Source organism: Xiphophorus couchianus, chromosome 8 (assembly GCF_001444195.1).
Source record: "Xiphophorus couchianus chromosome 8, X_couchianus-1.0, whole genome shotgun sequence".
Classification (NCBI taxonomy): domain Eukaryota; kingdom Metazoa; phylum Chordata; class Actinopteri; order Cyprinodontiformes; family Poeciliidae; genus Xiphophorus; species Xiphophorus couchianus.
The window spans coordinates 14,020,822-14,033,895 of record NC_040235.1 but is presented as its reverse complement, the minus strand read 5'-3'; the positions used below and the strand labels follow the sequence as shown (position 1 = coordinate 14,033,895).

The following is a 13,074-nucleotide window of genomic DNA, read 5'->3' as shown; positions in this document are numbered from 1 at the left end:
TAACATCCTAAGCAATCAACCAAACAACAATATTTTACTAAAAGGACAATTGGAAGCTGAATCAATCATCCATATCAGTTTCAGGAGATGGTTGAGGAATGAAGTGACTGGATCATGTGCTTTCTTAACTTACGTGTTGTGTTGCTCCCCTGATCCATGATGTCTGATCGTTCGTCTTATTTATCCCCACTGACGCCGTTCAGCAGGGATGTGCGTCTCCTTACTCGCGTCTGTATGCTTGCAAGCGTTTTCATAGTTTTAAAATGACGCGGATTCTGAAAGCAGCAAGGCGTGCGGTTAATATTTCATGTGTTTTATTTTGTTTATTATTGTTACCTTTAGTTTTGATGTTTGTGTGTAACAGGAGTGTTTTTGATATGTATAAAAATACAGAACAAATCGCTTTCCGTATCGCTCCAATACGAAACGCAACACTTAACTGCCAAATTATTCTGTATTTATTCTGTATTATATATTATTATATTAATATATATGATTATATTAATATATATTTATATATATTATATATATATTATATATTCTGTTTATTATTCTGTATTTTACGTCACGGATAGCTATGACAACCCTAAATCATTCGTACTATACGATTACATTTTTGTACAATAGTGTAAATGTTGGCTAAAGATTTGTTTGTTTGTTTTTTGAACTGTACCACTTGAGGGCGACTTTCACTTCCTGTTTATATCTCGTCATTTCTGCTTTTCTATAACACCGATCCTGGATCAGGTTTTAGGGCTTTGAGGGAAGAAGGGGACATACACACATGCTGGCACTTAAGCGCCTGAAGCTTTGACAGGCATCCCTCTCGACCAATCAGAAATGCCATACACTGCTAACTTCCGCTCAGGAAGGCGGGCCTTAGGAGTGGGCGTGAAAGACACGAAAGGAAGAGGAGGTCAAATGAGATGGTAGAGTTTGGAAAGCGCGAGTCTGTCATAAGGAGAGAAAACCAAGTTAATAGAGGTCTGGTGTGATCATATCGTTTATGTTGCACATTTTTATGTTTCAGTACGAATATAAAAGTGGCGTCAGAGGGGTTTGTTTATTTTTGAGGCGAAATCGTTAGTATGAAAGCCTGCTAGCTAATGCTAACGACACATGTAGCGTGTTCACACAGGGGTTGACAGCAAGAGTTGCTACCAGAGCGAAGTTATGACTACTGCTAACTAAAACCCTGCTTCTTTATACACGCAGAGGTAATCTATGGTGGTTCTTTTCTGACATCCGGGTTGTTTAAAAACTTAGCTTGGTAACGTTGCTGCTGCACCGTCCTGCCATTGGTATTTATCTGTGGGACCTTGTGTCACGGTCACAGCTGTCAGTCATGTTTCACTCTGTGCCCCGACGTCCCATCTGCGAGATCGGAGTCAATACAATGCGGCTCCAGAGCAGCAGGTCTCTCGGATGTACAGTGGAGGAGGGCATGGAGAAACTCCAGAGGTTCCCGATGCTGGGCAGGAACGTGGGCCTGCTGCTCTCCTGGCTCCAGAGAGCAGGTGTGGGCTCCAACAGGGCCTCGGGTCAGAAGAAAAAGAAGGGTCTGCTGTCCATATTTGCTGACCACTGTGGCTTTGTGACCGGTCAAAGGCTGCGGCGGGCCTGCCAAGTGGGCGAGCTTTACTCCAACCTGTACTCCGAGCGGACCAGGTGGACCCTGGTTGGCAACATTTGGCGCAGATTTCAGAACAATCACGCCCCCACAGGGAAGCTTGTGGCGGCTCTGGCTGGGGTCTTCTTGTGGGACATTGAGAAGATACAAGATGAGGAGATCCGCAGGTGAGGATTTCTTGCACTTCACCCATGGACAGTTGGGATGGAGAGATACTATCCTATTTTAGGGAACTAAAACTGGTACTTTGACAAAGAAATTGCCCTCTTGTTGAAAATCTTGTAACTAAAGACATTAGTTTTAATGCATTTCCATGTATATTTTCATTACCTTCAGTAAAAATAGCATGTTATTTACATAAAATTGTAAAATAATTTGTAACATGGCCAGCTTATTTTTATTCATAACAAAAAAGGCACCAATTTGCTACTAATGTAGTCTATTATTTGAGGTCATTTGTACCCTTTGAGATTTTAATTGAAGGGCATTATAAATGAAATTATTAATAATTTGTTAAAATTGAGAAATAAACATATTATTTAAGTATGTTGTATAGATTACGGTCATAGTTTTCAACTGTTTATTGTGCTGAATATAACAAATATAACAAGTTGATAGTAACTCCTTAACTAGCTGGACATAATATAAAATGTTGTCCTCACAGAACAAGGTCTCCAATTGCAAAGGAGACCTTTGAAGCAATTTTTTGGAGGCTATTATATTTCAAGTTCTTGCAGTCGTGCTGTTGTTGCCAACAATATTGGCCTCTGGATGGACTTTTGCTGTCCACAGCTGATATAAATCAGCTATGGGCAGCATTTACTGCAAGATGGTAACGCTTGCAGTAATCTGTGTCACTTTATGCAGCTACAGGAAACTAGTTACTCTGGCGTGTTCTCTGGCATTTCATTTTCAAGACTTTAATCCATAGGAACTGTATGACGAAAGTACTAATTCTGTATTTATTATAACCTTACTATACATTGATACCTGTTACCGGCCCATGCCTACTTGTAACCAATCGGTAACTGCAACCCTCAGTGAGTTGGATTAATTTCCCTGTGAGCTATCGTGTGAGCTGTGACTTGTGTGCTAATCCTGTTTTGACACTGGCATTTCTTTAAAGATGTGGACTCGAGTTGGAAGCCATGGAAGCAGTGAAAAAGCTATGCACACCGTCTAGCAGCAGGGCCGGGCACCAGGAAGGTGGCTGGGAAGTTGTGGTGGACAAAAAGGATATCAGAGTGTGGAAGAGGCAAATTTCCGACAGCCAGCTCTATGAATACAGAGGTCAGTATGGTTGCTATCTGACACCCAAGTTTCTGATGGGCACGTAGGACAACAATCTGAGTTGGCATTTTTGTTCTTGTTTTTTCCTGCAGTATTGGGTTCCTACAACGATGTCACACCGAGACAGTTCTTCAATGTACAGGTAAACTCTCATTAATCTCATTATGTTCCACTTAGTCTGTGTCACATTTAGAAGAGCAGTCGACTGAAACTACTACTTGGAAGCTCAGAAAAAAGATGGGTTTGGAAAAATGTTTTGTAAGTCATAGGAATTTCCAAAAGTGCTTTTTACGCTGTTTGATATTCAAGTGAATATAACCCCACAGATAGAAGTGCCCTAATTCAAAAATATAAAGAGCTGTTTTACTCTTTACTTCCCTTTTGTGTTAAGAATAATCTGTATTCAGTATAGGTAACACTTGTCTATATTTTGCAAGTTTTAAGTTTTTTAGATTTGTTTGCTGTAGCTCATTTTAGTCCAGATGCCAAGAAATCTAAATAATATTCTTTTGTGACACTGCTGAATAAAATGTCAACTTCCACTTCTGCTGTTTCAATAATTGTTGATTATAAAGATAAAGTCCAGCTAAGATAATGTTTTGTACTGAAATGTCCTAAGAGTTTTAAAAGCCTAAAATTTGGAACAAAAATGCCTAGCGCCACCTCAGGGTGGTGCGCTCTCATCCACTGGTGGGTTTGTGCCATACTAGAAGCACGGAAGTCTAAAAAATGTCTCTTTTTTTTTCTTATAACTATGCGTAGCATCAGAATCTAACGGAATTACTCTTTACATAGCCTGATTGATTCGCGTGGATGTAAACACACTTAATTAGTATTTTCTTTTTCGCAACATTTTTAAAAATTCGCTCAAAATTTGTATCACAAGGTTATTGTAAACCATAAATGCTTGTTCTGTATTTACTAACACTTTTCCCCTTTCCCTCAGTTGGACACTGAGTACAGGAAGAAGTGGGATTCATTGGTCATCAAGCTTGAAGTGGTTGACAGGGACGCCAACACGGGCTCGGAAGTTGTGCACTGGGCGACACACTTTCCAGTAAGTTTGCTGCTTATCCTCCCCGCAATGTTTTATGTATTAGAAACAAAGAAATTACCACAATTTTTCAGTTCTAGAAACAAAATTGTCTTTATTGTTCCTTCATAGTATCCGTTGTTTTCAAGAGACTATGTCTATGTGCGGCGGTATGATGTTGACGAGGAAAATAACATGATGGTCTTGGTATCCAGGTGGGGCTCATAAATATTTGCATCTAATTGTAAACTTGATTGGTATTTTGCACATTTACAGACATGAACCAAATGATGTGTGTATCTCATAACTTGCTGTATGTTGTTTTGTGTAGAGCTGTGCAGCATCCTAGAGTCCCAGAGACTCAAGAATTTGTGAGGGTCCACTCATACCAGTCAAAGATGGTCATTCGTCCTCATAAGTCCTTTGATGAGGTTTGAATTGTTCAGATATTTCAAGCTTATAAAAATGTGTGTTTTTAAAGTTTGTATTGATTTGTCATTTTTCTTCACAGAATGGGTTTGATTACTTGCTGACCTACAGCGATGATCCACAGACGGTCTTTCCTCGTTACTGTGTGAGCTGGATGGTGTCAAGTGGTGAGCTCTTTTTCACTAAACTTACAGTTTCTACATTTAACTCTTGTTAGCTGTACATTCCTTTAGAATATATTTAATATACCAATTTCATACACGGAGCTGAAATAACCTCCTTCACTGTCTTAAAAAGTAGATTTTAGGGGTTTCAAAAATGGATTATTTAGCAACTGTTTCTACACTCTTCTCTGTTCTGTTAGGTATAATCAGTCTGAATAAAGACTAACAGTGCAGAATAGCAAAGTTGCACTATTAATCTTATTTTACCGCTAAAAATAATGTGCAGTGACAATTAATCTAATCTAATTAAGGCTATAACAAAGTGAGCTCAGAATCTTATGATCTTGATGTAACTAAATTGGTATTGTGCCAAAAACATGATTGGGAACTCATCATTTTGTTGTTAGGCTGTAGTCAACAACATAAAAACTAACATTATGTGGATATCGTAATTATTACATGACAAAACAAGGTTAACCTGAAATCCCATTTTAGGATGCTGAAATATAATCAAATTGCTGTTACTAAACCATCTTGAGATTTTGTTTTTCTCAAAACACTGAGATTGGGGAAATGTTTTCTTAACAAAATATGACTTTGGCATTTCTCTGCAGATAATAATTTTATAAAAAATTTAGTATAATACTGTTCTCCCATTAGAAAAATAAGCACAGGATCGGTCTGGCGCTCAAGTTTGAAAACGTACCTTTTGAAATTCTTGAAAAGTGTACAAACCCTGTATACAGTGTTGTATCCTCAACACTTGGCTGTCCCTGTGGTGATTAAAAATTGATTTGTGCCCATTTTAAAACTTAATGCTTTAAAAACACTGACGTTAAACATCAAAAATTTTATACCTACATCAGAAGCTGAATAATATTTCAGAAAATTTGGGGAAATCCTGGAATTTTGAAATTGCAACTTTATAGGAACGCTATCCATGTTTATTATCTAGGTTGGAGAGTTTTTTTTAATTTTTTGCATTAGTTGCGTATTTATCATATGTTCCTGAGTAAAATCGCTGGTGAACTCCCTGCCAGGTATGCCAGACTTTCTAGAGAAGCTCCATACTGCTGCCTTGCGGGCCAAGAACTTGGAGGTCGGGATTCACGACTACACCGGCGTCATCAAATCCAGCGAGTCCAACCGTCAGCCGAGCCAGGAGCGCCTAGGTGCTGAAAACACACACACTGGTGGTCCTGGTCATATCTACGCTTGAGACGGAAGTCGTCCAGGAGTCAACTCTGGCATGTTTTAATTTGCACTTGAGTCTGTTTGAAGTCCTCCAATGAAACCTTTAGGGTACTGCTACAAATGAACCCCTTAACTGTCACCCCAAACACACCCACATGCAAGTCAATGGGGCCATAAGGACACCGGTGTCCTCATGACAGTTAAGGGGTTTGTAGTCCAACCTGCAGACACAGGTAGATGCCGTTATACTGTTTGTGAATGAGGCAGCCAGAATATGATGGATGGCATTACTATCCTTGTGGAGACAAGGTGCAGACTGATGACGGCGGCACAGTTTTGGTATCCAGCCAATCCCGTGTGTCTCTCATCATGGTTTGGCAGTGGCGTGTCTTCTGTAACTATAAGATCCAGCCAGCTTTCCTGTTTGTGAAGAGGCTTTTGCCAAAGCACTGTTTCTCTCTCTTTTCTTTTTTCAAAGCTCCATGGAAAGTCATGTGGTTTGTCTTGACTTTGATACAGGGAGGTGAATATGACTGAATCCTGGTGGACTTTATCACTGAAATGCAAGGCCTTGACCCAATGAACCCACTGCCTGATGAAGAACTGTGGCCGCTGTGAGAAATGCTTCACAAGAGGTTCCTGCATTTCATGGATGAGGAGGTTGTAGTATTTTTTTGCTGCACAATAGGGTCATTTTACTGGATAAGCAGTTGTATGTAAAAAAAATATTATTTTTTTTTACATATGAAGAAAAAAAACAGGAGTTTGTAGTCATCTCAGTGTTCAAAGCTGCCAGCCTTCTGAAGATATTGCAGTCTCAGCAGTACAGGCATAGTGTCTTACAAAAAACGCATAAATCCTCATTAGAAAAGGTACTAAAGTTTTTGTAGTGAGGCGGTTGTACAAAAACACACAAAGCAGTGCCCTGCGTAGACCGTGCCACATGACAATTTATCTGGATGTATATTTAAGTTCTCATTTCAAATCTTGTTTTTTGCCTTTCTCTGTTTAGTTTGTTTTCAGTCTGTGAGTTACGTGGTTTTCTCTTTTACTGTAGATCTGGCACATCTATTGTTTTTAGGTGCAAAAAGCTTCACAATACCTAACCCGAGTTTCATTTATACATTTTCTTTTTTTATGCAGGTTCTACTGAAACGTCATTGTGTTCTCCGTCGATGTTTATAATGAGCTGTATGCAGGGTCTCTAATGAATGTACAAAGTGAACCACATGCTGTGGATTGAAACCTTGCCTAATTAAACTGTTTACAGCTTGTTAAACTGACACCGACATGGTGTTTAACAAAGCCCTCCATGTTCTACTAAATTGTTATGTTCACAATTTGTAGTTGATGCATCTGAGTGAGTCTCTTGTTTCAGTGTAATTCAGTCTGCTTCCTGAATTCAGTGGTGAAGCATGTCCTGCTTTTTAAATAAACTTAGTAGTGAAATTTGATGTATTGAAATTTAAATGTTTGTTTCAGAAGCAGTCTGTCATAATCGAACTGAAAAGTGAAAATCTCAACCCAATAAAACATATTTGCTACTGTTAAACGTGTGAATAGATTTTTAAGGCTTTCCCTCAAACTGTGCAATCTTTTTCGCTGTTCTTATTGGCCCTTTATTGCAAAAAGTTTAATATGACCTCGTTAAGTAAATGAGGAGCAGTTCATGTTAACTATTTTCATTTATTGTCAATTTTTAGTTTGATAAATAAAATGGAATAACCTGAATTTGGAGTCTAACCAGATCATCTAAACGTCTTTGTCTGTCTCACCGTCTTCAGCTTGAGAACAGCTTTGATATATCGTCCTGCCAGAGAAAAGGACAATCAGCATTGTCTCTGTTAAACCAATGTAGTCCAGTCTAATGGGATAAGGTATAAACCTCGTACTCCAGTCTGGGTGAAAGGTCACAGAGAAGCTTCAGAGGCTCCTCGTGGTTTTACTGAAAGCACTGCTGAATCTATCAGCTGCTGAAAAATACTGTCAGTCATGCTACAAAACTTTTTGTACATGATACTAATTTTAATGTAGTATTAAAATTAGTATCATGAGTATTTAATGTAGTATTCATGTTTGACCATTAAGCCAAAAAAAAAAAATGAAATAAATGTGACTTTTTTTTGTTTTTCTTATTACATTTTCATCACCTTTACTACTTCAATATAGAAAAAAATAAATGTGGAGCATTTTAATTTACAGAAGTATTTTCTTTTTGGATATATATTTTGATTAACACTTTTTAAAATACCATTTCAGTTAAAGTGATTTCAGTTATTTAAAAAAATCTCATAAATGTAAAACTAATGCATATTATACATCATTCTGAACTATAATTTTTAATTTAAACACTACACACACATTTTCTGGGGTATCTTCAGTAGCCGAGTGCATTTTGGGCTTGGATAATGTACTGTGCATTAAATAGAACTGTGTTACAAAAATATGATATATTTAGATATATTAAATACATGTTTTTGATGTGGAATAAATTTTACACAATAACATAATAAAGGAGAGTATTTTTATAGGTAGTGCAACCTCTATAGCCATAATACATGATTGGTTTATTTTGGCTTGTTTCCTTCTTTCTCCTTTTTGAATAGAAATGTGTTTTTTCATTCATTGCTTTGCTGTATAATTTCAGATTACGAAGTCTGACAGAAATTCATTGTTCGCAGCAATTTTGTTTCACCCATAGATACATAAGTCTTCCATCTCTATCCTATATTTATTTCTTACTTTTTTGTACATATTACCAAAGCAGAAAGAAGTGTGCATTAACATTTCCGAGAATACTTTATAATTTTCTCATAGCTTTTGTTCTGCACTTTATAAATGCAAAGTAAATATCAATTCTGACTTTTGCACTGGTGGCTTATACATGAAAATAATTTGATCTTGTATTGTCTGTTCGTGTCCTGTTTTCTGGATCTCTCAAACTGCTGCAGTTTTATTGATTTTCTTGTTTTTATTTTGATGAAGACATTTTGACAAGTCAGACAATGAACAAAATCAATGCAGTAATGATTTAATTTCCCAATGGCTAAAGTAGCTGGTAGTTATAACCCCCCTTTTTGACTTAATGTCAGTGTCGTGGGTTACTAATGCTTATCAGTAATTGTTGAAATGTTCTCAATATGACCTTCAGAATAAGAAAAGAATAACAAGACAGAAAATATAGCTGAGGAGTTATAGTTTAAAAAAGTACATGAAGCTTTGATGACGCAAGTTATGTTTATTCATGTAAATATTGATGATAAACCTGTGAAACACTTTCATGTTACATATTTATTACAAAGTATTTCTCCATTAAGAAGTTCACCATTTATAGTGCAAGGGTTGTCATTCATGGTGAGTTTTAAACTAGAAAAAATATATTTGTGGCTCTTATTTAAGACAAAATGAAAAAAGAATAGGCAAAATATGAATCGATTATAATAGGAAACACAAGGAAATAAGGAGTCTGGTTTTCACAAATGAAATTTATTGATGTGGTGTATCAGTTCTGATCAAACAGCGGTTGAATTTAAATAAGTAGCTGAGCTCTGGATAGAACAGGGTAAAGTAATTTCATCATTAATCCAGGTATATAAACTCGTCCTGAACACTTGTGTTTCAGTCTTTGTGCAGCAGTGGTTTGATTTACGCGTCTGTGATGCATCTGCAGTCCTGACAGGCGGAAGATCGTTTTAATGTATGACCTCTAGAGACTGAAATTATTGGACGGAGTTAAAAGCCACCGAGCAATTAGTGTAATTGATCGTTTCTATGAATGGGACATATTTTGACCACCCAGCTTGTAGATAATGACAGCTTTATCTGTATGAATAATTTTAACTGCATGACCTCTGTCACACTGCCCCCCGCCCCCACCTCCATCCAGTTTATTCAGCTAAAAAAATTAACACACACAGAGCATTTAGTTACAATTTATTAGTCATAGTTCTGAATTTTAATGTGCATCATGAAGTAAAACAAGACACGTTGATTTAAACCAAACTCAGAAAAAAAAATTTATTCAGTGGTTTGCAGTCATTATCAAGTCTTCATCCCTATTATAGTGTTTCAGATAGAGGAAATGCAAAACTGCGAACATGTAAAATATTTGGATACCTTCGCTTGGGAAATGACTGTAGATTGCGCTCACAAGCCTCCAAGGTGCTTGGCACAACCATGGACGCAGGATGCACTGCATGGTTAGATCAAGCACAATGGAGTCTTGGGCAAAGACAAGAAAGGCCAACACATATCGCCAAAGTCTTCCCCTGCATTTCCGCCAAAGAACAGTGCAGATTATTGAATTCACGTGGTAGAAGGGCTTTTACAAAAGAACATATTTTTTATTTCTTAAAAAATACATCTTCTCTTAGCTTAAGCTTAAATCCTAAAAAACTCTGTGTTATGATTTTTTCCTTTGGTTTCTAAAATAGAATAATCCAGTTCAGTTCAGCAGCTTCTGCTAGGTAAAAGTCAAAAAGTTCTTTAGAGTCCTATCTTGTCGTTTGATTGGCTAGAACCTTTGGTTATACTTAGATCCCGCAATTAAAAACATCTGCAGAATATTAAAAGAAAAAGATTAGTCATAGGTCATGCTCACTGCGGAAAAAAAGGGTACCACCCTTCCTGCGCACAAACTGCGTCAAACCCCACCCTCTCTCCCTTCTCGCCTTTGTTTGAGACACGCCTGAACAAAAAGAAACGAGAAAATTCTGTAACTTATTTTTCAAATAGGCATTAGAAATGCCAAATAATTTTCATTGTGATGTGTGCAACAAGTCTAAGATTCACTGGCTTGCATTTTTCTTGCAAGTGAAATTTTCCCACTGATCAATGGAAACTGAGTTTGGGCGATCTAACTTAGACTCATTGTGAACCCAGACTCTCGAATTTAGCTTGTAATTAACTCTAAAAGAGCCGCGGTGGCCCACTGACCTCAAGAATTATAGCTGTATCTCTGCAGTCCATCTGCGGACATTGACCATCTCCTCAACGCAAAGACACGACCCGTCTTACATTTCAGTACTAACCTTGTTATCGGCCAGTGAGTGCAATGTCAAGAGTCAAGATACCATCAAGCTAAGGGAGTCGTTTCCCCAAAAGGTTTCTCAATCTTGTTACCTTCTCCAGTGTCTCTTTCAGCTCCCCAGAGATGTCTTACTCAAACGAGAAAGCGTGGTGAGATAATCAACTTAGAGCTCAGGCAACTGAACCACTTTGTGTGATGAAATGATATCGTAATGAATATCAATGCAGCAAGGAAAAACTCGCTATTCTTAAGGACCAAATGGTGCAGGGGTTGGAGGGATTTGTGCGAAGATGGTGGGCGATGGCGGTGGAAGTTTTTCAGGATGAGCATTTTTCCGTAAGATGAAGTAAAGTTGATGAGATGATTTTAATGTACTGATGATTATGACACATGAATATGCTATCTTACCTTACTTTTTCCAAGCTTTCAGAAGGGTCATCCTAACAGAGATCTTTCAAAAACTGCTACGAAATCATCTATAAATCTTGATTTTGAATAGAAATGTTAGAAAAGACAAACCAGGTGTTAAATGCTCTTCTGACTGAAGGTCAAAGCAACCTACCTCTAAATAAAATACTCTTCATCTATTTTGGATTTTCTGGACAGCTTCAAGCCAAGAAACCCACCTTTGTGTCCCTTGGCCTCAGGTTGCTGTTTGGTGATAAAGACGTCTGGATGATCTGAGTAGAGTCTTGGGGTCTTCTAGCTTGCTCTACTTGTGAAAGACTGTTCTGACTTCGTCCTCAGCAGCCTTCAAGTCCCATCTCCTGTGCCCCTCCTTCAAGCTAGGAGGAGTTGGCGACATTCTCTTGGGATAGGTGCTATGGCAATGAAGACTTGGTCAATCTGGGATTGGATACGGGGTTGGTGGAGTTTGGGGTGGGTGGGGGCGGCCGGTTCCGCATTTCATAAATATTAATACATAGTCTGCCCTCTCTAAATGGGTGGATTCTTTAATTTTGTTAGAGGGGGAAGTGCTTTATTCACTTAATGGCTTTTATTAGTGCCCAGTCCTCAACTCTTTCATTAGCTAAAGTGCTGCTATAATTTACAGGGTAGAAAGGGGAGTGGGGTAGAAGCGGTGTCTGGGGAGGGCTGATCCTGCTGTTGCTGGACAGTAGACTTCACGCTCAACCACTGCAGCTTTTACTAAAAAGCATCTGGTTAGTTATATTCAGTCTATAACAAAAAAATTTCCCGTTATGAACCTTCTGGTCTTGTTAAAATTACCTTGACTTTGAAACATTGTGTAAAGACCTTGATTCTCAACATTGCACTGCAACAATTTAAGTATATAGATTTTGGAAAATCAAATGGTTTTCAGTAGAGTGTGCCAAAAACATTCCAGTATTGCCAAGTTGTCTTCCAGTTTCTTCTTTCCAGAAAACTAAATATTTCACACTTCTAGTGAGTAGAGATAAATCAGGGCTGCAAATGTACTTCAAATAGCTTTTGTTTGATACATTATTCTCCACGAGAAGTTTCGCCAAGTTTGTACATCCCCTGATAAATCACAAGATACGTTGCTTTATAATAAAAGAGGGATTTGCTTTGCTCTGATTTTAAGATTTCATCTTTAAAAAGCTCCATTCTTTTACTGTATTCGTCTTCATTTATTTATTCAGGACCACGTAGTTACAGAAATCTGCATTACTTAAAGCAGTTAAAACAAATAAGAGAAAAATAAAATGCAATGGTAAAAACACTAAATTCAGTGCTAGAATATATAAATTCATCACAATTTGGATTTCTATATACACAGCAAAGTTGAATTTGTTGAAATAGAAAACAAGAAAGATAACTGATATTTGCTTGCCTTTGCACGCACTAAAGCAATCGGCTTTATTCACCGACTTGTATCTGCAGAAACAACATGGCTCCTCCACCCTCCACTGGTGCATGCAGCATACTAACAGCAGTCTCTACCAGAGCCCATGGCTGATAATAAAAGCTTTATTTTTGCTCTCTGGAGTTTTGTTACTTGCAAACAACTTGCATCTGATGACCCCCAGAACACATTTGAGCGAACGAACTCATTAACCTGAGTGGCCGTACCCCACAGGAGTGGGTGGGGGGAGGAATGGGCCCAGCAGTCTGAATAACTGGCTTCATCATCAATGTCACATAAATCACTTTTGCTTTCAAACAAGGTTTTTTTTTATTTTACCTCCTCTTCAGCCAGACTGAAATGTTCGCAGTGACACGAGTTCTTCAACGTCACACTGCAGAAACGTTTTAGTCTCAAATTACATGCAGCTCGTGCAAACATGTGCAAAATGAACAGTGGAACAAGAAATAAGACAAA

At 38.0% G+C, this 13,074-nt stretch overlaps 1 protein-coding gene across 6 annotated transcripts; it reads left to right on the top strand.

Annotated features, from left to right (window-relative positions):
* Positions 1 to 722: 722 nt before the first annotated feature.
* On the top strand, positions 723 to 7,292 carry stard7 (StAR related lipid transfer domain containing 7). 6 transcript variants are annotated; one of them, XM_028025781.1, is made up of 9 exons: positions 726 to 1,797; positions 2,757 to 2,920; positions 3,013 to 3,062; positions 3,867 to 3,977; positions 4,086 to 4,168; positions 4,285 to 4,384; positions 4,465 to 4,549; positions 5,587 to 5,718; positions 6,884 to 7,292. In XM_028025781.1, the coding sequence occupies exons 1-9, from the start codon at positions 1,346 to 1,348 to the stop codon at positions 6,946 to 6,948; spliced, it is 1,242 nt and encodes a 413-aa protein (XP_027881582.1). In that variant the 5' UTR covers positions 726 to 1,345; the 3' UTR covers positions 6,949 to 7,292. The 6 variants fall into 6 exon arrangements, 5 of the variants coding, with proteins under 5 accessions (XP_027881585.1, XP_027881586.1, XP_027881582.1 ...); XM_028025783.1 differs by having other exon boundaries at positions 728 to 1,797; positions 6,260 to 7,292; XR_003596576.1 differs by having other exon boundaries at positions 1,346 to 1,797; positions 5,587 to 6,400.
* Positions 7,293 to 13,074: the final 5,782 nt, after the last annotated feature.

What these genes read in the sequence shown, in the direction of transcription:
- stard7 (XM_028025781.1), top strand. Translation starts at nt 1,346, where the DNA reads ATGTTTCACTCTGTGCCCCGACGTCCCATCTGCGAGATCGGAGTCAAT. An exon ending in ACTGGGCGACACACTTTCCA is followed by an intron (nt 3,978 to 4,085) that starts GTAAGTTTGCTG and finishes GTTCCTTCATAG; the next exon opens with TATCCGTTGTTTTCAAGAGA. An exon ending in CTCATAAGTCCTTTGATGAG is followed by an intron (nt 4,385 to 4,464) that starts GTTTGAATTGTT and finishes TTTTCTTCACAG; the next exon opens with AATGGGTTTGATTACTTGCT.